This window comes from Neltuma alba, unplaced genomic scaffold (genome assembly GCF_004799145.2).
Source record: "Neltuma alba isolate B1F8T4 unplaced genomic scaffold, ASM479914v2 tig00011720_pilon, whole genome shotgun sequence".
NCBI lineage: Eukaryota > Viridiplantae > Streptophyta > Magnoliopsida > Fabales > Fabaceae > Neltuma > Neltuma alba.
The window spans coordinates 125567-152740 of record NW_021636352.1 but is presented as its reverse complement, the minus strand read 5'-3'; the positions used below and the strand labels follow the sequence as shown (position 1 = coordinate 152740).

Below are 27174 nucleotides of genomic sequence, written 5' to 3'. Positions count from 1 at the left end.
TGACAAGAAGGCTGATATTAATTCATTCGAGTGTCAGGTATAAAAATGAACCATCAAGAATGTAAACCCCTCCTCTTAACTTATGCAAGTTGCTTTTGATCATGAAAGGGAAATCAGAAACTAATCTTCACAAAAATTTCACACCTTGATACTCCTTTCATCCCAAATTTTTCCAAGTTGAACTAGAAGTGACCATTGCCCAAATAAAGCTAGTGAAAATAAGATCCATGATCAATAATAATCTAGTCGAAATGTAAGCAGCTAAGAATCATATTCTGTACATCTCAAAAAGGAACTTGGCCATTCTCTTGGGAGCAAGTGACCATAATTTGGGTTGAACAAAACCGATATTCGCCTTGTCTGTATTCCTCTGTATTCTTCTCAGCTAATTCTACTTCTATTTCCCCTTTGGCTTGAAACATGAAAACATTAAAAGAGAAACTCAAATCATCTCCTAAATTGCCACTGACATGGTTCTGGAACATCCATGATTAAGTGGTTTCGTATAGTATCAAAGCTTTCATAACCAGTAAGTCATGAATTTGATCCCTAGAAGCCTACTCTCAATCAAAATTATGAAAATATATTAACCCCCCTGATTGTAATACATCAATGTTAAAATACTGTGACTTGAGGAAGTTTGAAAGAATTCATTACCCTCCTAATCATCATATGTTCTTTAAAGAGTGTAGTTGGTGAAAATACTTCCGACTCTTTTGTTGGGAACGCCAGTAGCATGCAAGTGCTCCAAAACCACAGCTAGCAATAGCAATTGCCAATGCAGCTCCCACAGGCACCACAAGTGCATTACTTGATGCTATTAAATCTTCAACAGCCCCTTCGGTTCCGTCATTTCCAGCTATGCCCTTGTTCTTATATAGAGATGCAAGCTTTTCTCCATAGTATTGAGTCAAAAGCTTGTAGACCTCGTCCTTGTTCCATTCAATTCTGTTGGTCCTCCGGCCAAGGTCTTGGTAACAAGTAGGACAGAGCTTCTTTGGAGGCCATACCATCTTTGGAAATTTTGGATCACCTGTTCCCAGAGATGCCTCTTCTTTCATCAACCTTTCATTAACCATATTATGAGCACTCCACAACCAGAGAGCAAAGTCACGAGCTTTGTTGATTGGACTAGCACTGAAAATTAAGCATTGTCCAAGATAAAGGAAATTCATGAGTTTAAATTATGACACAGAAACGTAGTCTCAATTCAATTTACCTTAAACACATCTTGTAAAAATGCTGTCGACATTCCTCACAGATGAAAAAGTTGTGAACAAAATCACATGTAGCATTAAATGTAAACTGACTTTCTCCATCCTCGATTCTCACTGAAAGCGAATGCAGGAGAACCCATAAGCCGCAGCTGAGAAAGAGAACACAAGAATGATAAGACAAGGCATCCCATTCAAAGATGTTGTGATATGCTTTGTCATGCTCTGCAGAGTCCAAGATTGAAGAGCAGGGTGAAGCCGCCCGATACATATTATTTTGAAACACGCATAATAGTATCATCACCACAACTACTAAAATCCTTAGTACAAACACATCAGCTAGCTTCCCTATAGAGTAGTCATCAACAAACAAAGTAGACAGGCAAAGAGCTTCTCCACCCTGATATGTAGCCCCCCCCCAGGGCCTTTCCCAACAAAGGTTAGAAAGAAAAAAGAATGAGATGACTGCGGTGTACCGCCTAATTCATTCAAAAAGGATTAAGCTTGATCAGAAAAAAGAAGAATTTATTTTGAGAAAAATACATATACTACTATTCATAGTCATTTGCACTCCACTTCTTTTTCTACAAAATAACACCACTATTTACTTTTAAACTGACGGGAGCATGCCATGTGGCAAAGGATATATGTAATTCGGCATCCTGTTAACAAGGGATGGACGTCACCCAGAAAAAGGAGGGGAAAGGGGCGGGCAAAAGGTTCTCGAAGGCTGAGAGGCTTAAAGTTGAAATGCCTATATTTACATTATTCTTCCTTTTTTTTTTTATTATATTCCATATAAATAAATGCATTTAATAGCAAAGTTAGTTTCACTCACAGTTTATCATCCACTCACAAGTGATGACAACAGATTATATAGATAAATATTTGCAATTTTTGAATATAAATAAATCAGCTGTGAAAATAAAATCTGAACACACACACACACACTATCATGTTTTGTATCACCCCTTGGGTATGGACGCAGTAATGTCAGAGGTAGTGAAACTTAAGGTCATGTTTCTTTCAACAAACCATTTACCAAAAGGTCCTGTTCAATCAGAAGAGTACAGCTACTGTACAAAATTCCAGCTTACTTTTGGATGAAAACAAGGATAGTTAAATATCCTGACTCAATATGGAAGCCAAAACATAAATATGAGTATACATGGCAAAGCAGTACCTAAAGCCCCTCGTATCATTCTTGCTGCCGCGGCAGAACATCTACAGAAGAACAATCAAAGTAAACCAAAGATCAGGAACGTCCTCAGTCTGAAGACAATCAAACTTCAATTTACAAGCACAAAATCATTAAAAAAATATAAATTAAAATTAAAATGAGTTATAGAAGGGGGCAAGCAACAGCGAAAATAAAAACTGACTAAATAAGATCCAAGGTCCTCTGGGGCTTAATAAGCAAGATTTCGGCAAATCTTGCAATGTTAACAAAAACAAGAGCAGCAATTTCACATATCAGACAGCATAACCAACAGCATTCTACCCATAGGCATATGTTGTAATCCAGACAATAGTACGTCACCAACGCATAATGTAAACATAAAATAAGTAAAACAATAAATCAACTCAAACAATTTAACTAACAACAATCGTAATAATCAAGGGTAATCTCTTAAGACTGATAATAAGAATATTCATCAGCAAACCTTAAGGAAAAAAATGCAAATATCAAAGGAATCTCAAGTACAAAATCTCAGCAATATGGTAATATCAGATAATACACCAGTTGTTCAAACACTTCTATCGACGATAATACTCCTGCATGTATAGTATGATAAACAAAGAGTATAAATATAAATATAAATTATAAATAATTTTCTCTTCTCATCCAGCCCAAGCTAACAAGTTATACTTCCAATGAATTAGACTTGTTAAAATGAATATGACGGCATTAGGCCACACAAAATTTAAATAAAACATACAGGCTCATTTCACCCAAAGACAAAAATACACCCTTACAGCCCTTACAGCGCCACACAATTAACAAAAATCCAATACTTCACCAACGAACAGAACAGAAGAAAAACTATTAATCCTACCCAGTACCCACGAGGCACATCTTTTCCACAAATCTGAAAGTTCCTTGACACAACATTTCCACTGTCATCTTCCTGACTATGAGCTGACTGCAAATCCGCTGGGTAGAAGTCATCAAAGCTCACAAGTAATTCAGCAGCACCTTTCCGACATCTGAAATAAATGAGTCAGCATAGAAGAAAAAAAATTCATGCTGAAACTGGAGATGCAGAGGATGATAAAAGGTGGTCTGTCATACCTCCTGGAAGGATGATGAGCCACTAAAAGCTGAAGAAATTTTATGAGTGTAGCTCGGGTTTCGGGCTTTATCATCTGCATACCAGAGAGTATGGGCTCTACCATCCACGTACAAAAACAAAACAAATAACCAATTAAGAAGAAAGTCATAGGGAAAGCATCACCTTGTGCTCTGAGATGATGTCAAAAGCTATGGCAGTTGCCTCTTCAACATCATAGACAGCTCTGGCAATCTTTCATCATACATAGCATACACGTAAATATTTTAAACAAAATAAAAAGGAAATTAGAATTAAACTAAATCTAAACAAATTTATGTCTGAATTGTCAAAGGACCTGTTCAGGGTCTGACACATTGGATGAAAGATTCTCATTTTCAAATTTCTGATCATCCAAGCCAAATGAACTGCAACATTAAGAAGAATATTGAAAGTTATAGAGAAGAAAGTTAGTACAGATCAATTTCACATCATTTTTCAGAAAAATATGTGGCACTAAATGTTTGTCCCATCAGATGCACTATGAAAAGTACCGCAAACTTGTAGCCTCTTGAACTAATTTAGTTTAATTTTATACCTCTTAGTTCACAGGCCTTGAATTCTTTCTGACTAATTTTTATCCTACAGCCCATGTCATTGCATACCCTAATTAAAAACAAAATTAAAAAAAAAAAAAAAAAAAGTCAGAAGCCTCTCTGGTGCATCATTAATTATTCAATGACTTAAGAGGCCCTAAATGTTGGTGATGGCTACGTTTTGCTAAAAATATATTAGTAAACAGCAGTCAGTTGACACCAATTAGATGGCTTTCCCTATATGTTGAGATTTCTTATGTGGTGATTAATTCTAGTCAAATAGGCTCCTTGCCACAGTTAAGAGGTTAATAGTAAACGAGGAAATTTTAGAATATTTTTAGTATAAGCCTCTGGTAGGCATGGTAACAGATTTACATTAGCAATAATGCATGTATACCTCATACCTGCCCATTTGCTTGTTGATCCAATTAAGCAGCCTATCAGCTGTGCGCCCGTCATCAATCATCCATATATCAACTTTGTCTTGTTTTGGCTCCCAATGACCAGCAACAAATTTAGAAGGAGGACCCCAAAGAAGCAGAGGATAATGACTAACAGAAAACTTATCACAGAGTTTAGTATTTATCTGTGCTGCCAAAGAAGTGAAAAGGACAAATCACCAAGGCATGTTTTGCCAGTGTAAAAAATTGAGTTTCAGATGTTTAGAGAAGCAAGAATTTACTTTGGATGAGATTGAATGAGATTTTCAGTGAATAAATCAGAATTGAAGGAGATGAAGCAGTTTATGGGGGAATCTTAGATTTGCTTTACATTTCCCAATATTCTAAAATGAAGACCCAATCATCTCAGGTAGAATTATACAGAATGCAATTACATGTCTCCGTAATCTTAAATCATTAGTTAATAGACTTGAAAATTGCATCTTAAGTCCAGAACATGATTTCTTCATCACATGTTATGAACAATGACCCCTTTCAATTTTCCACGAGTTTTGGATTATCTATTTTTCCCCCTTCCATCAAGCAGTATCAAAAAGCTCGCACTTATGGTGGAGTCTAGCGGAGTCTAAGAGTAAATATCCTTGAAACTTTTACCAATGCTTTCAAATTAAACTATTCAGTTAATCATTAGCAGAAGAAATCCATTCTACCCAGATTTTCGCATGATTTTGCCTCAAAGCACGTAAAACTTTCTTCCACAACTGGAGAAGAAAGTAATAGATAGGTTGTACACATACCTTCAATGCACAGTCTACCCTTGCCATTAATACTATTCCAGGATGCACTGCATCAGGTCCGTTAAAGAGCCTGGCAACCTTTTCATAGTGCGGCTGCAATATTTATTCAGAGAGCAGGTCGTGATGAGTTGAAATAATGGACATAAACTTCATGAAAGATAAACTAGATGTTTCAGCTATTAATACCTTATAATTCCTGCAAGCAGGGCACCTGCCACACATGTAAAGGACATAAGTAAATCCATTTACACAGCAGAAAAGAACTTGCAAACTTAAATTGGATTGCAGAAAAAATTAAGAATATTTTCTCATCAAGCACAATAATTGCTCCCTTTACTACACACGAATGGAGCCAAGCAAACAAACACAATTTAGCAAAGTAAATGTAAAAAACTCTAATATAATCAAGTAGTAGCATGTGATCAGGAACTTACAGTGTACACAAAAATGGAACATGGACAAGGATAAACATAGAGCATGTAAATCACAGCAAATTCAAGAATCATATCATTACAATAGTTATTCCTTTCTTAAGCAACATTGTATCACAGATTAAGGCAATAGTATAAAACGGGCACTCAGAAAAGGCAAAATGGAAGACAGCAACAAGGAGTAGAATAAAGTGAAAAGGATGGATTAAACCAAAAACAAAAAGATCATAAAAGTAGGTCCATGTGTGAGGGGGGAAAAGGAGAAGCGAGCAAAGGGAAATTTAAAGCCATAATTAAAACCCAGTGATCTATGAATCTACAAATAAATTCACCTGTAAGCACATCTAATAGACATAAGACTGTATTCCAATAGCATCTCAGAAGCATGTTGAAAGTATACAAAGTAGTTTAGTATTGAAATGCGAAAACGGTATAAAAATCGGATGGTTTACATGCTTCATCTTTTGTTGGACTAGGTGGTAAAAATTGAATCTGATCGCTCAACAGTAAAATAATCTACAAAGGAGCAGAGGAAGATAACATGAAGTGAATGGTTTAAAGATGGCAACTTTTCCGGAGACACAAGTGATGTTTTCATTTATCTAACCACTTTTTTTCCTCTAATCTTTCACCTTACTGTTAATAACCTCAGTGAAAGAAAGCCAGAAACCCTTAGCCCTTCTTAATATCTTGCCACATGTCCAATGACTTTTACATCAAACTATAAGCTGTGCTAGCCAAAGGACAATAAAAAATGCATTATAATACTTCACCTTGTTCTCATTGCGGCTTCAAAAATACAATTATTTGTCACGTGAATAAATATCTCATTATTTTACTCGCAGATCTATTTTGCCAATCATATGTTCTACCATTCTTCAACTTACCCAAAGAAATAGCACCCGTAGAATTTAGAGCACATCTAAGGTAACATTAAGAAAATTCAATACCCAACAAAAAATTAAAATAATACCAAATATGAAAAAGGCGTAAAATTGAAACTTTGTTTCGCAAATAATCACTAACCAATGGGCAAAGAATTCGACAATGGCAAAAGCAGCCGGCGTATCCTTCAGAACTGCACTGAAAGTCGTTGCGTTCAAATCAACGGCATAATCTCGAGGATCACCATTTTTACTATCATCGTTCACGTCCCGAAGGATCGAACGAGCTGATCCCAATAAGGAAGATGCCGAAGTCACAGTCCCAGAAAGCAGGCTCAAAACCAAAACGAGACATACATACATCCGAGACATGGAAATGATTAACCACGGACCCAGAACACAGGATGGATAAACCTAGGGGCAAACGATCTCCGAGTAATAGGGTTTAGTAGATTGTCAACTGATCAAAATTCGACAGAAAGGAGAAATTTTTCAAAATGCTTTTCTCAAGAGAGAGAAATGGATCTATTACTGTGAGTATTTGTTAGTTATCAACTTTTTGTGTAGCTTTTGAAGCTTTTGTCATAGGAAGGGAAAGCTGAACCAGAAGAGCGTGCGAATTACGTTTCTTCTTCAAGCAAAAGCAGAGGATCCAGTTTGCACCCGGATACCATTAAACCAAACACAGTTGAACTTCGAAATTTCATCCGACGTTACTTCGTTTTTGCCTTTTTTGACCGCTCCTGGACAAATCAATGGATGCTTCTTCTCATATTTTTTTAAAGTTAATATAATATTTGATGGCTCAAGTATTTTTCCTCATTTCACTTTTAATTCCTCAAATTCTAGATCACAAATATTTGTGTCTTAAGAATCAAAATTATCCAAATTTTTATTAAATTATATGAAATAATATTTTAAATAAAAAAATTGAGAACCAAAACTTATGAGTTAAAACTTGTGAACCAAAACCAAAATAAAAATAAACTTAAAAGATGAAAATCTAGATTAACATTATTTTTTTCATGGGAAAAAAGGTACAAAAATATTGATGATGAGAACTTATTTTGCTTTTGATGGGCATTAACTAATTTATAAAAATTAAAAATTAAAAAAAAAGTCAAACTAATATAAATAATTTGATAAAAAGTTAAAACCAAAATAAATTCTATAATTAAATTTATTTTTAGGTTTTTTCAAGACACAGATATTCTCATATTTAAGTGATTTGGTAATTGGTAATTTTATACTTACGTTTAGGATTGCTATAAAACTTTTGAGCTATTATTCACCAAAAAGTAAAGCTTTTGAACTATTTATTTGAGATCAAAAATGGTTCCTATCACCAAAATAAAAGATCTTTTGGTTCACGTTTTCTTTTTTGCCATCATATCTTTTGGTTCCTGGGTCAGCGGATCGAGGGAAATGGGTTCATAGTCATTTTAAACAACCTTGATTCTGGCCCAAGAGAAACAGCTTTGTGAGTTTTTGGGCCATCAACTATCCACTACTACAAAAAAAAAATAATTTGTGACGGGCCGCGGGACTGTTACTAATTTCAGTAGTTACTTTGGGCCGATTAATTTCTCTTTTTGGAAGATTAGGCTTGAAATAAAATGAATATGGATACAATCATACCAGCACTAATATACCGGATCCTATCAGAACTTCGCAGTTAAGCATACTTGGACGAGAGTAGTACTAGGATAGGTGACCTCCTCAAAAGTCCTCGTGTGAAAAAAAAACAACAAGTGTTGGTCTAAGTGAAAGGAACTTGAGCACGTTAAACATCATGTCCTAGGTTCGATTCTTAAGACGATGTGTATGAAAAAAATACTATTGGGAGAAGTCCTCACTACAGCGCCTGACAATACCCTGAGAGACTAGTCTCTTATCATTCAAGTGGGAGAATACTCTAGGCAATAAAAAAGATGAATACAGGAGCATTTAATGCTTAATAGTATCTTGGACAAAATTGTCTAATAGGAAGATACCTATATCTAACCAAAAATTAATAAATAAATACAGACCATGGCAATTTATTTGCCAGCAGAGTGATATTATTAACATGGGAACGGGATGGCAAATTAGAAATGGGCATTCTGTTCAGTTTTTCAATTAATGAGATATATATGTACACACACACACTTGGCTCTTTCAAAGAAAAAAGAATTAAAGATATGTGTGCTAGATTATACAGTGACTTATTACCTTACTAATAGCTACAGTTTTGTTTATATAAGTCTATTTGGAAATGGAGGGTGCAGAACAAATTAGAGTCTTTTTTATGGAAAGCATTTAAGATTTAATGATAAGTTTCCTACTAATGCTTGGCGAATTAAGTAAATGGTCTCAAGCATCGCTAGCATGTTTTTATTGTCATGCTCGGGTTGAAGATGCTCTCCATTACTAAAGCAAAGGTATATACTATTTTGGATTTTTAGTACTTCTCCGGTCCTTAATATAAGACCCATTTAACTAATTTGATTAGATTAAGAAAGTTAGGTAAGTTAGTTAATTATAAGAATGTGACACGTTTTTCCTAAATACCATAATCATCTTTCTTAATACTCCATTTCCCTCTTCTACTTGATTATGGTTGAGAGAGTATCCATAGGGGTAATTTAGAGAAGATTAATAAATATGAGAAATGGGTCTTATATTTAGGACCAAAACCAACTCAACAATTGGGTCCTATATTAAGGACCGAAGGAGTATTAAAACTAGTTGAAAATTCAATTTGATCATAAATATAATATCTCAATTTACTTTATTTCTAATATTTATCCATTTAATTACTCCTAAGTAAATATTTATAGTAATTGTATATATTAAAGAGTTTTTATCAAATAGTAGTTCTAATAGATATGATTAATGAGAGTATTGTAGAAGTTAAAAGATAATATTTATTTATTATAAATAACTAAAATTAACTAGTTTTCTTAATATTCATAAATTAGTTATATAAATAGCAATGAGATGAATGATAAGTCCCATATCTCTTGAAGTCCTGATACCCACAAGATTTAAATATTATTTGGGTACATCCTACTCATGAATTAGCTTTTGGGTTGAACTCAGGAGTCAATGAGATAATATATATATATATATATATATATGTGCATATTTTCTTTTGAATTTATTTTTGTTGCTTTGCCTTGACCGGATGGAAATGAACTTGACTAATTAATTAAAGAGAATGTTGATGAGCCATATGTCTTCTGTGGTGAGGTAATTAATTAGAGGTCACAGAGGTTGATGGATCGTAGGATTAAGTTCTCCCTTGTTCTTGGTCGTCAAATATAATTCAGTCCTTGTATATGAATGAAGCTGAAGAATGGGCTGTTTCCATTTAGGCTAAGAGCTTGGTTCCCGAATCACGTGTGCAATAATTAATGGGGCAAACGTACGTGTCAATCTCTACTGGTATATTTAGGATAGGGGGTACATATGTATATATATGTTTTATCGTAAATTTGAATTGCAAAGTCTAATAATCCACTTTATCTACTTGGCTTCCACCAATTCATCAAACAAAAAGTGTATTATTAGGAGTGGCAAACGTGTCAATCTAGCTACTTGTACACTAAAGTGGATGAGAAAAAGCATATCTATATATAATCTCTAAGTCTACACACACACATCTATGTGTGTATATATATATATATATCGTTCAAACCTCTTACACAATGATTGAGAAAGAACTCTCTTTTTGATGAAGAATATTTCTAACCATGAATCATGATTCATTATTATAAACAAATTAATGAGGATAAGATTTGTTAGTGATGGAGAATAATGCATTGTTTTGTGACACGTGTGGGTGGTGTGCCCCGTAATGAGATTCGTAACGAATCTTAGAGGGACAATTAATGTGGTTTTGATTTATGCCAAGAATTATTCACATCCTTGTGCTTGCTTTTTCAAATATCATATTATTACCCTATTAATTAAGTATTCCTAATTAAAAGTGAATTAAAAAAAATGAAGAATTCGGGGTTTTCTGTATATTATATATGAGTTTATGACTCATTTATTTATATACGAACTAAAACCTAAATGTAAGTACTAAGTAGAAGGATTTGTTTAGATCTTAGATGTAATACCTCAATTCACTCTACTTTTTTTTAAATTTATGTACTTTGTAAATTATTATATCCTTATTAATTACACATATAAAAGGAGTTTTTTTACCGAAAGATTGATAACTTTCATCTTTCAACACAAATAATTGACAGGGATGTTTTAGAAAAACCAGCATTCTTTTTTACAAATAATTAAATTAGCTATTAACTATTTTTTAATATTTATTAATAAATTACTTATCTAAGGAAGAATAATATATATGATCATGTTGTTACGGTCTTTTATATGTATGTCTATGATATCTTGAGTTTAATTTGGTCAAAAAAAATTGCTTGCTAGAGATATAAGAGTTATGCAAATCATACTATATATTTATATTATAAATCATTTTAAATTTTGTATAGCAGTTAATAAGGTATATCTAATTTTACAAGTATATGAATTTTTACAAGAATACAAAATTTGGATCTTCAATCTATGACAAGAGTAGTGATGGCTTAAGATAAAGTAAAAGAAAATACCACTCTAATCTTATTTGTATAATAAGTCATTTGCATCTCATTGTCATATATCAAAAATACATTAAATTGATAAAAATGTTTACTTCAGTCTCACACTTATTTTTTTATTATATTCAATATGGTAAAAAATAAAAAATAAAAACTGGTCATTAATTGTCGTACCAGAGTGGCGCGTGCACACACGCATATACTCATCTGGTCCTATTTATAAGTTGCTTTTAACATATTTCATACAGATCAAGAAAAACATTAAATTTCATTAACTTTCATTTAAAATTCAACAACTTTTCAACTTTATCCCTATTTAATATATATTATATCTCATATAAACAAAATCAACACAATAATAAATAAAGGATAAAATTATACTCCATCCGCTTCAAAATATAAGCTAAACTTTCTTAAAGGGATTGGACTTGAAAGAGTATATCTATACAAAAAAATTTCTTTAAATACCCTATAAATAGAACTAAAAAAAATCTTTTCTTTATAGGACCAGAGGGGTATATATCTGTTTGTGTGTGTGTGTGAGATATGGATTAGCTTGTTCGTTAGTGGTCCGAATCATCATGACGTGTTTTGTTTTCCCAAAAAACTGGCAAATCGATAAATGGAAATTTCGATGCCATGGACAGATTGCCAGATAAGGCTCTTTGATGGGGGATGGTAGGCATTATGGATTTCCAAATTAAGAGGTAATAATCGTAAATCTATAGTATATTCCACTTTGGAAAGCTCCCAAGTGAATCAATAAATGACATCTCATATCCCATATTTACCCCCCCTGTTTTTTCACTGTAAAAGTGTTTAGTAGTTGGCAATCATGCATATCTTTTTTTAATACGCATTTCAAATGCATTATATTGTCGTAACTATTACACTAGTTTTTTAATTACAAATTGAACTAATATTAACTGTATGGGAGTTTCGTGCTTCCTAATAGATTTTATATATTGATGTTAATTAATTTTAATTTAATGATACACGCAATCACATTTTTTTTTAAAAAAAAAAACTGATTGAGGAGAACGAACACGCAACTTCTTGTTTTTTTCCCAAACACAGGCCCTCATCTCTCTATATCTTGCTTCATTTTGCATAATCCTCTAATTCTTTTGTGTTTTTTCAAGAAAGCCTAACATTTTTACTCTGTTATTTCTCTAACTCACTTTTCATCAGCGTTATAGTAACTACATGTTTCAATCTCAAATAACTTGTAATCATAATCTTGGCATCTTCCAAAGTTCTCTTCTTTTTAGTCAAGATTAATTAATCTTCCCAAGTTTTTTTTTTGACAGAATTAATCTTCTTAAGTTTAATTGGGGCAGCAAAAAATCATTGAAACTTAATTACAATCATATCTCAGCTTCTTGATAAGATTTTATAAATGATGTAATTAGTTCATGCAATTTGGTGGGAATGAAATAATAGGAATGTAATGTAATGATTAGAAATATAATGTTAATGTGATGAAGCATTTGTTTGATCCTACGTATCAAGGAATTATGAAATGAAATTACATTTTATCTAGACAAAGTAAAAAATGTATAGATTTGTTTAACTCTATTAATCCATGTAATGGAAGGTAATTACAGGCAATCCCGATACATATATAGGGTTGGACCAAAAAGTGCTATTATATTTAATTCATTGTATATATAACAAGAGGTTTGTATAATTTTCATGAGATCTTGACATTAATTTTTGACAAAATTACATTTTTAAAGACCAGTTATTAAAAGTTCTAACTTAAGTGGTCTTGAAAATTGTATTTATTTTTTAAAAATATCAGTTATTATTGAAGCTTACTGTTAAATTTTGGTAAAATTATTATTATCGCATCTTTGATGAGTTTTCAGTTTCAAGTAATTTGATGATAGATTTTCATAAAAGCTAAAATACTGCACATACTACAAGCCAATTGGTCATTTCATTATTTTGTTTTCTTTTTTTTTAATATATACGCTTTTTAACATTGTTCCCACAACTATTATACTACCTCATATCTTTGATATAAGAGCTTATTTAATATTTAATTTAATTTTAAATATAAAACTTTAATCTATTTTATCTTTATTTATCTATTTTAAGTGGTCTTTATAGTGATTACACATATTAAAAGTTCCACCAAATGATAATTTTACCTAATACATATGATTAGCAAAAGTATTTTAGGAAAGATAACACATATTTATTACAAATAACTAATTTAACAAACTTTTTTAATTTACTCAAACTAGTCAACTAACTATTATATTAAGAACTGCAGATAGTATACTACATCTAATTCTTAATATAAGAGCTAATTTGATATTCGATTTAGTTATAAATATAAGATTTTAATATATTTTATCTATCATATTTATTCATTTTTTCCAAGTTAGTCCTTGTAATAGTTGCACATATTAAATATTTCATCAAATGACAATTATATCTAAGACACATTATTAGTATGGGTATTTTAAAAAAAACAATACCCTTTTATTATAAATAATTAACTAACTTAACTAATTTTTTAATTTATTTAAATTGGTTGGTTAATTTTATATTAAGAACCGGATGTACTATATTTTAAGAATTTAAGCTTATATTATAACCTCAGATTTAAAAGATTTTTAAAAAGGCGATAAGTGTCTGTGGGGTTACAAGCCTCTACTTTATAAATACATAAAATTGATCATATTCGCACAGTTGGTGAGAAATAAAGCCAAAAAGGGGATTTCTATGGTACGATACATACTGCGTGTTTGTGTGCGTGTTAATAACATTAATTAGAACAAAAGATTCAGTATAAGAAAATAACTTTTACCCTCTAATAATAAAACCTCTTTTAAGTCAGGATTTTTTGGCCTAATAACGTTATCCACATCACTTGATTTTTTTTAAAAAAAAAAATTGATGGTGCGAGTTAATTTGACTCTTTATAAGTAAAATAGGTGTTTGAATTTAAAAAAGAAAACAGATGTAAGGATAACAATAAAAATAATAAAACCTCTTTAAATCATGCTACATATTTACTCATATGCTCCTCTGATTTTTAATATAAGATCTATTTAACTAATTTGATTAGATTAAGAAAGTTAGATAAGTTAGTTAATTATAAAAAATATGACATGTTTTTTCTAAAATACCATAATCATTTTTCTTAATATCCTTCCTTCTTTTCTACTTTAATTATGGTTGAGGGAGTATCTGTAGGGGTAATTTAAAAAAAATTGACAAATATGATCAATAGGTCTTATATTTAGGAACAAAATTAGTTCAACCATTAGGTCCTATATTAAGGACAAAAGGAGTATAATATTGAATCAAGGTATTCTCACACACACTGTGTACTTAATTTGGTTCTAAAGTTAATATCTTCAATCTTTGGACTGAATCCTATGTATAATTCAGGTAAAAAGGGGATCCTATGTATAATTGATGCTTTTGGCCAAAAAAAAAACAGAGTAATTGATACTGATAATTATGTATATAATATATGAAAAAAAAAAAAGAAGCTAGAAACTAATAAATACTAAATAAGAAATGTCAATAAAAATTTATTGTTATTTACAACTTGAGTATTGTTACCAAATATGATTAGGATTTAGTAATTCTCTTTTTTTTTGTCGTTTTTTCTATTCATATTGTATGGAGAAACGAGACGAGTTTGAAGTTTGAGGCAAAGAAACACATATCAAACCTATTTTACCTTTCTCGTCCCTAAATGCGAATTACAAAAGATTGATTTTTCAATCAAACATTATTGACTTCTCTAATCAAAGTAAGACAAGACAAATCAATACAGTCAAGCACTATTAACTTCTAATCAAACCAACATAAGACAAATCAATGTAGTCAAGCTCAAATTATCATCCCTGCATAATTTTAGTTTCAAAATTTTGAATAAAAAAATGGAGAGATCAGTTTTTTTAAATAAAATGACAATTATCAGTTAAACTATCATTATATTGTACGATTGAAATGATTTTCTTAAACCTTATTGATCAATTTTAGGGTTTGTTTGGTATAAGAAAAATAGAAAAATAGAGGAGAAGACAAAGAAGTGATAATAGAGTTAAAAGCTTTTAATTAATTATTCTTATTCTTTTATATTACATCTAAATTTTTATAACTCCATTTCTTCAATTTTCTAATCGAACTTATTAAAATTTTACTTTTCCTCCCTTTTCTCCTCCAATTTACTCATATCAAACACAGTTTTTTAAACTGAAAACAAATGAATCAAACGATGTTTTTCCTACGGAGAGAAATTTATATATATAATGACAATAATATTATATGAAAGAGTAGTACAGATACATCATAATCATAAAACAATACATAAAGCAGACACCAACTTGTAAGAAGTTCACCAGATAAAACATAAGTTCCGTTTAGTACGAACTATTGAAAAATAAGATATAAGGATTGAAATTGTAATTAAAAAAAATCATTAAAATAGTATTTGCATGAGTAATTACTTATTACATGGGATGGATACTAATACTCATAAGATGGGATTGGAAATATCACTTTTTCATGGTATTCTCTAATCCCACATCCATGAGTTTGACACTAATTCCATATAATAAACAATTTCTTATATTAAACATTCTTTTAATATATTTTTTTAATTCTAATCTCAATCCCTACTCTAAATTTTAATGTTTTCTACCAAACGAGAGCATAGTGACTTCGGACACGACCACTGTAACTACCCTAATCATTGTACGATTGAAATGATTTTCTTAAAAAACCCATCCATCAATTTTGAGAGTTTTTTTTACTAAAAACAAATTAATCAAACGGAGTTTTTCTTATGTAATTACAGAAATGAGGTCTGAGGATGCCCTCCTTCAACATATTAAAGTTTCCATCAGATATATTCATTGAATATGCATATATCAATCCCTCCCAACTCCAAAGGATTCTTTGTTTTCCCAATAATGAGACTCCACAGGCTCCTCACATCAGTATTTATAACATAAAGATGATTCTCCTTCAATCCAAACAAAACAATATACGAGGTTAGTACTAAACTTACATATTAAATCTTATATGGTGAGATAAGAGAGACACAAGGCAGATGCAAAGAGAACCACTGAGAAAAACAAGTCCCATTGCACCACAAGCCAAACCCATAGTCTCTGCAATTTCAGACATCACAGCTTCTCTCTTGTGCGTATGCTCATAACTTTTCTTATAATTCCACCCTCTTGTTCTCCTCATCATCACCATCATCTCCTTCTTCTTCACTTTTTCCATTCTCTCTCTCTCAAAACCTCCATGTTTGCATCAACATATTTGCAGGCTCATCTGCAGATTCAACCCAAAAATCACCAGAAATAAGAAAAGTTATATATACAGAGAAACAGAAACAAGCTAAGCTAAGTCACCAAGTACTGAAGATTGATCTGATTTGTTAGAGATTGTGATTATTTACCATTGTCTCTGAACTTTTGGTCTCTCATTTTGGAGTAGTGGAAGAGCTTATGCCGTCAAAAAGCTTGGTTTAATCTGCAGAAAGGTGATGAGGGGAGCAAGCCATGAGCGGTATTTATAATCCCCAGTTCACTTGAAATATGAAAAGTTTATACATGTTGAATATATAATAGAGAAATAAGTACATCAAATCAATTTGAAAACATGTACGTTGAGCAAATTTGAAAGTAAATTATAATTTTAAAACGTACCACACACACTGTAGTACTTAATATAATTAAAGTTTGATGATGATACCGGAGCTAACAACAATTAATTAAGGGATAAAATTAACTTCCAACACATAAATTTTTATTATTCCGTTTATGATTTTTATGATTAACTTAATATGTTTCTTTCATAAGTGTAATTTACTTGAAGTATTTCAGACGGAAGATCAGCTAAATTTAAATGTGCATTATTATTTGAGAATAAAACAGTTTAAAAAATTTAAGAATGTGTTGAATGTATAATGATGAAAAATAAACTCTTTAACAATTATAGATTCCATTATAATTTTTTTTTTAACCATTATACATTCCATTATAATTGGCAACATGGGCTATATATTAGTTTATAGATTCAAGAAGGAAATAATGGTAATTTATGAGTTTCATCATCCCTCAGCTGTATGTGACATCATTTGATTCAGATTATAATATGAAACAAACAATGACAAGAGTCCACATGGGCCTATGATTTGTGATGTCTTTGATGAAGTATTTTAATTAATTATAAGAAAAGGAGCCCAAGTGTCCCATTGATGTCGATACACATGGCATCACTACTTGACTTTTTGGGAGGATTGAGATTCAGTCACAAATCGAAAGAGAAAGAGACACCTGGATGCTAGATGTGAGAATATCAAAGTACATATTTACAGATTTGGATCTTAAAATTTTGAGAGATTCTTAAAACCATCGAATTAATAATAATAACGGTTAATTGAAGTGATTTGGCACTAGTTTTTCTGAAATAAAAATTAGGACCGGAGGTAGTATGGTACTATATTCGTTTCTTGTGTGTAGAAAATGTTTTCTAACCAATTCAAACTAATCACAACTCTAGATTTGAAGCGCAGATATGAAAATATTTACGTCCAAATTTGTCCTGTCTGGTAAAAACTATAGTACACATAATATTTTACTTTGTCAGCGCGCTACTATAGCCACATAAACATATTTCAATGCATAGCCATTATGGTTATTAGATATTAATTTCTAAGATCTAGTGGTTAATTATTAAATGGATTATTAGTGGTAGAAGCCCCTTTCGTGATATTATGCTGGGAAGAAAGTAGAGACGGATACGATGATACTGCTACCTATCTATCTAAAACCATTATGGGTTATACATGGATTATTGTGATTTTATGATTTTGTTATTTTCATTGATTATTATGGGTTGCCACTAGAACCAATGGCGTGACATCAGTCTTCTAAAACCATTGTACTACCCTCTGCCTTTAATATAAGAACTGGTTGACTAATTTAAGTAAATTAAAAAATTAGTTAGTTAGTTATTAGTTAATAAAAATCTTTTCTTCTTTTTTTTCTTTAAAATATTCTCACTAATCAATGTACTCCTGCGGTCCTTAATAAAGACACATTTAACTAATTTGATTAGATTAAGGAAGTTAGTAAGTTAGTTAATTATAAGAATGTGACACGTTTTTTTCTAAAACAACATAATCATCTTTCTTAATATCCCCTCTCTCTCTCTTCTACTTCATTATGGTTGAGAGAGTATCCATAGGGGTAATTAGAGAAAATTGATAAATATGAGAAATGGATCTTATATTTAAAACCAAAACCAACTCAATAATTGAGTCCTATATTAAGGACCGGAAGAATATTAGCTAAAACTATTTAACATGTGTAACTACTACAAGAACCATCTTTAAAAAAATGATAAATATAAGACAAAGTAAATTAGTGTCTTATATTTAAAATCAAATTAAATGTCAAACCAACTCTTATATTAAGAACTAGATAGTCTATATAAAGACTAAAGAAGCATGAAGTTTTTCTTTTTGGAGGTATACCGTGAGGAGGGAGTATTGATGACAACCATACTTCTAGTTTTTACTAACTTTTAATATGATCTTTTTGTAATGTAAAATGTTTGGCATTTTAAATTTTAGTTGAATGGGTCATGTCCTTAGAATCATGGATGAGTTTTATCTCCTGGCCAATCTTTGTATAATCTTTATCTTCTCGATTTTGAGGAAAAAAATTGGTGAGGGAGGTAATACTTTTTATTGAAAAAAATAGCACACTAGCTAGTCAACAGTCAACAACTCACAATGCTTTCATTACTCTTTTTATTTTTTAAATAAATTACGTGAGTTGATAACTTGATATTGCATAAATTAAGTCGAAATCACAAAATTTTATTACTTATTTTTAAAGCTTAGTCACACATTCAATAATAAATTACACAAATCTCTCAAAAAAAACTTGTGTATTATAAAAAAATTGCGTATGTTTAATAAAATTTAGAGAAAGTTTATGCCATACGTTCTCTTTGATTTTAGAGTAAAATTGTGTGTTTTTAATAACGGTTAAAATATATGTTTAATCCTTTAGTTTTATATAAGATTTCAATTTGGTTATTTGACTTTAAAAATATACTTTCAATCCCTTAATTTTAAATTATTAACAAAAAATGATGATATCGAGACTTTAAGTATTGATAAAATATTTTCAAATGCTAATAGATTAAGTTTAATTTTCAAAATAACTATAATTGTTATAACAAATAATCATTTAAATTTAATAATTTTAGGGTTAGGCGACAAAAAATATACTTTTTAAAGTTAAGAGATCAATTAGAACATTTTAATAAATACAAGAAATAGTGTATAACTTATAGTAAAATTAAATAAATGTTTTATATTAATTTTAAAAATAAAAAATCTATAAGGCTTTCAATAGATTCATTGGAAATAAATATTTTTTTATTTACTCTTTTTTTAATAAATGAAAAACAAAAATTCAACCTAACAACCTTTCCTAACCACCTACATTACAAATATTTATCATTACACCAGAGTCTATCTAGTAGCTAAACAACTGGTTGATTGGTTCATCAATAATAAATTGGTTCTTCCTTTATAGTCTCCAACATGGGCTTCCTTGACCGGCAACGATTTACCCGATACTGAAACCCTAGGTCAACTACTCCGTCGAAGCTCAGCCTTGGAATTGTCTTCTCCACCGCCACTTCTTGCTGCGCCAACTGATCTCCACCACAACTCTCTGCCGCCGGCAGGGTCGTCCGGGCCCTCACCGCACGGCCACAGGTCAACCGCTTAACAGCCAGGCCTTCAGCCACGAAGATCACCGCCATGTCAGCGGCAGTAACGACCGTGTTGGCTCTTCTCATGTGGAACAAGACATAGAGGTTGCCAAGCTCCAAGTCATCATCGGCAGCGAGAGGAGAAAACCTATGAGCTATACGAAGAGAACGAGAATTGGCCAGGAAATGGTTGGGACATTCGAGCATGAGCTCTGCTACACTCACAGGTTCTCTGTACAGCTTAACTTCACCTGTGGGGAAGATGACTCTCGCAGCCTTTTGGGTGTTCTTCGTCATCAAAACTGGAACGAACACGAAAGTGCACGAGATGTAATTTCCCATTTAATTGTATATCAGGGAAGTATACCAGAAAAGTTAGGGTTTCTGAGCAAAAACGAAGAGATATTAATTTATAGATTCTTTGCGTTGTGCTGTGTGATGATAAAGGGGAAAGAATCAAAGAATGGAATTTTTGGGGTCGAATCTGGGACTGCTTTGCATGTGAGGTCTAGGAATATATATATGAAGGGAAAAGAATTAGACGGAGAGTGAGTGATTTAGAATGGAACAACACGTTCAAACATGTGTTGACTTCATCGTGGAATGCGAAAAGTTGTATTCAAAGTTGAATACAACTGGGGATGGAGAGACGTTGAATTTTCTTTGGACCTCATAATCGAAGCTTCCTCGTATACTGGCAAAGTTTGAAAATTCTACCAATCATACTCCGACAATTTTTAGTCCGACCCAGTAATGGTTCACTGTTACTATTACTACTAATACTTTTCCCATCCTTAATATAAGACACATTTAACTAATTTGATTATATTAAAAAAGCTAAATAAGTTAGTTAATCATAAAAAAAGTGACACATTTTTCCTAAAACATCATGATCATCTTTTTAGTACCCCTTTCCCTTTTCTACTTGATTGTAGTTGAAGGAGTATCCATAGAAGTAATTTAGAGAAAATTGATAAATATAATAAATGAGTTTTATATTTAGGATCAAAACTAACTCAAGAATTAGGTCCTATATTAAAGACCGGAAGAGTATTATGGTTTCGTTTTGGTTGCTGGCCTGGTTTCATTTGGTTTCATTATAAAATTTATTTTTTTTATATTCCTGATCTAGTGAAAGAAACTCACGCACCCAAACATACTCACAAAAGGTTGAACATGCAACCTTATACTTCTTTTGTCCTATTTATAAGACACAAGGAGAATTTTTTTGTCTTATTTATAAGTCACTTTATTAAATTTTTAGCGTGAATATACTATTTTGTCCTTCATTTATTATAATGGAGATAGTTATCTTTTTTGAAAGATGTATATATTAAATAAGAGTAAAGTTGAAAAGTTGTAATATTTTAATAAAAAACTAATGCATTTTAAAAATTTTCTTAATCTGTATGAAATATGCTGGAATGTGTTATAACTTATAAATAGGAATAGAGGATTACTTAAGACAGACTTAAAAGTGATCCTCATTAATGCTTATCATCACCGTGTAATATTACTCCATCCAATATCTGAGGCAGATGATGTAGATTTGCAACTTTTAATAATAATTTTATTTTTTTCAAAAAAAAATGTCAGTTATAAGGTTATTTTTATTTAAATTATGTAAATATTAAAATAAAAAATTGCTTAAAATATTAAAAAATTAAAAAGAATTTGAGCCATCAAAATTATGGATGATCTAAATTAAGATGAATACTTTATGCTCATCTATTTAATGAGCGTGGAATGTGCTCTAGACTTGCTTAGTATCAGTTTGGTTAATGAGCCCAACTATTACAAGGATTCATTAACTACTCCACACAGAGAACGAGAAATTTTGTTAAAATTAATTAATCTTTTACTGTTTTATTTTTGTTACCAAAACGATCTTCACTTACGGCACAGACTCTGTAAGATTAATTAGATAGTTAGATGATATCAAAGCAGAAAATATTTAGAAAATTTAATATTTAAATAAAAAATTTTATATTAAAAATTATGGGAAAGTCCCCTGTAATAAATTTGGGGAGAGTACATAGATTAACATATACTAGCCCCCATTTTCCATCTTTGCATACCTAGTTCAGTTTTCAGTTTTGCGTTGTACTCCTCCGGTCCTTATTATAAGACTCAATTTGACTTTTTATTTGGTCCTAATTATAAGACCCAATCCATTTTCTCTCTTATATTTATGCATTTTTTTCCAAGATAATCCTTCTAATAATGATAGTTTTAGCCAATATACTTAATTAGTAAGGATATTTTAGGAATAACAACACTTATTTATTATAAATAACCAACTTAACTTACTTTCTTAATCTCCTCAAATAAGTTAATTGGGTCTTATAATTAGGACCGGAGGAGTATATATTATTTCTACAAAGTAAAGAAAAAAGGGTTCATGAAATTCAAAAAACTAACGTGTTTTAAGTTACAATTTACAAGTGGTCCATGTAAATCAAGTTATTGGCCGAACCGCCCGTCTGGCTTGCAGTAGTTAAACGCGGACCGAGCCTTACGTTGAAGTACGACTTTTTTCTTGGCGTCAATATGTTGAAGCAAGACTTACTTTTTGGGCTGAGGCAGAAAAGTTTGAAAATTGTCTCGAAGCATATTATGGAACAAGAGAGAGAAGTCACTGTAAAATATTTTTTTTAAAAAAAATACCCCTCCAGTTGAAAATATAAGATCTTTATACTAGTATATAAAGATATTATATTTAGGATCGAAAGAGTAATTTGTAAATACCTGTAGTTGTCCTCCATTTTCAATTTGATACTTAATGTATTTTTTTCTTAATTAAAACACAGTAATTTTATTCTATTAGTACTGTTGAACTTTTGCATAGTGATCAACACTACTAGTAAATCAAAGTTATAGAAGCTAACGAAATTAACAGACTAAAGTTAAAACGTTTAATTAAGAAAAAAAATACAGTTACAAATTAAAAATTGAGAAAAACTACGCACATCTGCAAAATAATTCTTTCCAAAAAAATCTATATATCTATTGGCAATCACAACATATTTTGTGTAAATCTCATGCAGTCATTATCATAGCTTTAGTGAAAATGTTTAATATTACGTAGCATTTTGTAGCGTGGAGTATAAAATAAGACGGTGTAGCGGGTAGAAATATGCTCGTACCGTTATTCTCTTGTATTAATGCAGAGGATATTGAAACTTTTCATAGGTCATGACGAGATAATTAACTTATCAAAAATAAAACATATGGAAAATGCAGTAAAAAAAAGTAGCGTAAAAATATTAATATTGTTGTAAATATTACTACTTCCATTCCTTAATATAAAACCCTATTTGACTTTTATTTTAGTCCTAAATATAAGACCTTAATCTACTTTGTCTTTTATATTTATACTTTTTTTTTCCAAATTAACCTTCTAACAATGATAGTTCTGGTCAATACATTTAATTAGCAAAGATGTTTTAGGACAGACAACATCTATTTAGAATAAATAACTAACTCAACTTATTTTTTTAATTTCCTTAAATTAGTCAACTGGCTCTTATAATTAGGACGGAGGTAATATATACGAATGTCCATAAGCACCAACTCTTAGGATTCTTCATAGGATTCTTGATCTTTGAATGTTCTAAATTCATAAACCCTCAATGAATGACTTAAGAGGAGTTTTTCATGTTTATTGTCATTATTCCCTTTTTCATTTTTTTTAAAACCCTTGGATTAGACTTAAATGATTGGAGGCCTATACATAGAGGCTATGTACAGGAAATTTATACCTATATATGTGTATGAAAAATACTCCTTATTTTCTCTTCCAATTCTTGTCTTGTTATTTTCTTTCTACTCTCTAATTTTCTTATTTTTATAATACGTTATCAGTACGGATTTGCTCCGAGAATTTGAAATATAAGCTCCTTACACGAATATTGCTAGTTCCCCTTATCTGATTATCATACGCAGTTTAATTCTCTATACTTTTGCCACATTTTGCTGTTCTTTTCTTATATAAGTTTTTTTTATTTATGTTTATATATTTATATATCCTGTTTATTTATATACATACTGCAGGCTTCTATATATATACACTGTTCGGTGTATACATATATATGTATATAATTTATACTGCTTATAGTAATTATTCGGTTTACCTTGCTTACATTATTTATATATTTCTCCTTTGTTTATATTGTTTATTCCTCCTTTGTTTCCTTTATTTAATTTTTTTCTTATTTATTTATACGGTATCACATATATCGTTTCTTTATTTACATACGATTGTACAAGGTGATCTATGTAATAATGAGTTTATTTATTGTTTACATTTAATTATGAGTTTGTATTTATTTAATTTATTTCATTATAGTATTATTTTTGTTTCTATTTAAATTGTTGTATATAGATTTATATATGACACATGTGTATATTTATTTATGGCGTGCTGTAATATATATATATTGCTACAATTCCCTCTCCCCTTTTATATATATATATATATATATATATTATGTACATTGTCTCTGTATCTTTTATTTATATTTATTGTTGAAATTGTCTCTCTATATTTATTTAAGGGAAAATGACCAAAAAAATGACTGTTAAAATTTGAAATAACAAAATGGGCATGTAAATATATTAAATGACCAAATGAGCATAAGGTATTAATTTAGAATTTTGACAATTTGGTAAAAAGACTAAAATGTCCTGAACCTCTCTAAAGACATGAACAGGTGGTAACTTTTAATACGAAAGTTATAATTCACATTACACATATTGTTATTATCACTACCTGAGATAGTGAAATTGACTCCAAATACATGTTACTTGGGTTTGAAAGAAACAAGTTGTAAATGACAATAGCGAAATAGTAACTCTCATTGTGAAAGTTGTAATTCACATTACAAATATTATCATTATCATTATCAGGTAATGAAATTGGCTCCAAATACATGTTACTTGGGTTTGAAATAAACGAGTTGCAAATGGCAATAGCGAGATGGTAACTCTCATTACGAAAAGTTATAATTCACATTACAAATGTTGTCATTATTATTACCGGAGTAGTGAAATTGTCTCCAAAAGCGTGTCAGGGGCATTTTAGTCTTTCTACCGAATTGTCAAAATTTCAGATTGATACCTCATGCCCATTTGGTCATTTCATATATTCGCATGCCCATTTTTGTCATTTCAAATTTCAATAGTCATTTTCTCTTTATTTAATTGTTTTTATATCTTTGATTTATATTATCTTTCTCTTCTATTCATTTATGGATTTATATTGATGTATGTATAATGACACATATTTGAACAGAGAAAGAAAACATAAGTGCATTAAAAAAAAATAAAAGCATCATTCATTTATTTGATTAATGCTTTTCATATTAATCTTATATAGAATATATATATATATATATATATAGAGAATTGGCCTATTATGTTTTAGACTGCATATATGTGTGCTCAATCTAATTCTTATTATAATAGTTGCTTAATTAATTTAAATAAATAAATAATAAATATAACATTTTTTTTAAAACAACCATGTGTAACAACAGGATTAAATATCATTTTGTTAGTAAATTAGTTTGAACAAATGATAAATTTAAAATATAAAAGGGATTAAGGATGTTTCGTATTTTAAACTAGATCTAGTCATTAACTAATTTTTATACTAGAGATGGGATGAAGTGATATTTTTATACCAGAGTGAAATTATGTTTTCTAATAATTTTTCATATTTGATTTTTTTTTGCCTAAGGGGACATGTTTTACAAATTGTGTTAATTTGATAATTTCATAATTTCTGTTTATATTTAAGATAAATTAGGTTGAATTATTGTAATTTTGAATTGATTTATGTGTGTTTGAAATTTGTTAAAAAATAAGCCTCTTAATAAACCATAGGCCAGGCCAGGCTCAGGTCAAACAAAAAACCTTTCACAGATCACAGACCAGGCCCAGGCCAACAGGCCTCACCACAGGATGGGCCTATTAAAGGTGAGGCCTGGTCTGACCTGATCTGTTTCCACTCTTATAAGTGACTCACTAGATAATGAAGTTTACGTTAGAATTTTTGAAAAATTTAAAATGTCAAAAGCATATATATAGAAGAAAATTATTTAATATTTGAAATATTATGTTGATTAAGATAATTTGAGTATACATATTCAACTCAGAAAAATATATTAAAAAATAAATAATTTCGTATTTTACTTGACCCTTAGATCAAGTTATTGAAATCATTACTGATTGCACAATAATTGATTTTTATCATGATAATTTTGTCCGGAAAATATATTCAACTAAATAGACTAGAAATCCTATATATTTATTCCACAATAATATTTATATATATTGTCAATATTACATGTTATAATTTTGTTGGTGAAGTTAAGTTTTTGCATGTATACATATGAATAACGAAATTGAGATTGGATATGATAGCTTTATAAAACTATTATATGATATTATTTTGTTCAAATTAAATTAATTACGTCAATATAAGATATATTATGATGTTTTTTAGAATAACCTTTCTTTGCATTTTCTCAGTGCAAGTAAAGAATATATTGATAATTTCACCTATCTAAAAGATATGTTAAAGGAAAGCATTTCAATATAATTTGATGGCAACGTATTATGCATAGTTCAGCTAAAAAGAAGATATGTTTGAAAAAGTATTGAACGGCTTGAGAAATTAGTATACTCTATTGTGACAAAATGATAAAGAGTGACGCTGTTGATAGGAGAGTAAAAGTGATATCATCATTAGGGAGAGTAAAGATCATGTTGTATTCTTTTTCCTTAGCTAATGTTTTGTCCCATAGGATTTTTCCTTGCAAGGATTTTAACAAGGTTGCTCCAATATATATTGTATATTTTTTTTTCTTCACTAGGTTTTTGTCTCAATAGATTTTTCCTAGTAAGGTTTTAATGAGACATAATATTTGTTATGAACATCCAAGGAGGAGCATCTTATAAATATTATATATATGTGGATGTTTATAGCCCTCAATTCTTAGGATTCTTTCTAAAAAATTTTGATCTTTGAATATCTTAAACCCATAACCCTTAATAAATGACTTGAAAGGAGTTTCTCATGTTTATTGTTATTATTCCTTTTCTCTTTTTTTTGTTGTTGTAAACTTTGGATTAGACTTTAATGGTTTAAGGCTTATAAATAGAGGCTATGTACAAAGCATTTGTATTTATATCAGGATATAAGA

At 30.4% G+C, this 27174-nt stretch overlaps 2 protein-coding genes across 3 annotated transcripts; both read right to left on the bottom strand.

The window, feature by feature from the left end:
• On the bottom strand, positions 1-7274 carry LOC114717245 (sulfhydryl oxidase 2-like). 2 transcript variants are annotated; one of them, XM_028902348.1, is made up of 12 exons: positions 6736-7274; positions 5465-5489; positions 5279-5371; positions 4485-4666; positions 3843-3912; positions 3671-3739; positions 3508-3581; positions 3272-3422; positions 2398-2438; positions 1220-1366; positions 658-1137; positions 1-413 (listed from the first exon to the last, which is right to left on the bottom strand). In XM_028902348.1, the coding sequence occupies exons 1-11, from the start codon at positions 6963-6965 to the stop codon at positions 669-671; spliced, it is 1551 nt and encodes a 516-aa protein (XP_028758181.1). In that variant the 5' UTR covers positions 6966-7274; the 3' UTR covers positions 1-413; positions 658-668. The 2 variants fall into 2 exon arrangements, with proteins under 2 accessions (XP_028758181.1, XP_028758180.1); XM_028902347.1 differs by having other exon boundaries at positions 1-1137.
• Positions 7275-19756: 12482 nt separating this feature from the next.
• On the bottom strand, positions 19757-20397 carry LOC114717229 (uncharacterized). Its single transcript, XM_028902327.1, has one exon. It carries the CDS (start codon positions 20306-20308, stop codon positions 19757-19759), a length of 552 nt encoding a protein of 183 aa, XP_028758160.1. The 5' UTR covers positions 20309-20397.
• Positions 20398-27174: the final 6777 nt, after the last annotated feature.

What these genes read in the sequence shown, in the direction of transcription:
- LOC114717245 (XM_028902347.1), bottom strand. Translation starts at nt 6,965, where the DNA reads ATGTCTCGGATGTATGTATGTCTCGTTTTGGTTTTGAGCCTGCTTTCT. An exon ending in GGGTAGACTGTGCATTGAAG is followed by an intron (nt 4,667 to 5,278) that starts GTATGTGTACAA and finishes TTGGCAGCACAG; the next exon opens with ATAAATACTAAACTCTGTGA. An exon ending in TTTTACAAGATGTGTTTAAG is followed by an intron (nt 1,138 to 1,219) that starts GTAAATTGAATT and finishes CTTAATTTTCAG; the next exon opens with TGCTAGTCCAATCAACAAAG.
- LOC114717229 (XM_028902327.1), bottom strand. Translation starts at nt 20,308, where the DNA reads ATGGGAAATTACATCTCGTGCACTTTCGTGTTCGTTCCAGTTTTGATG.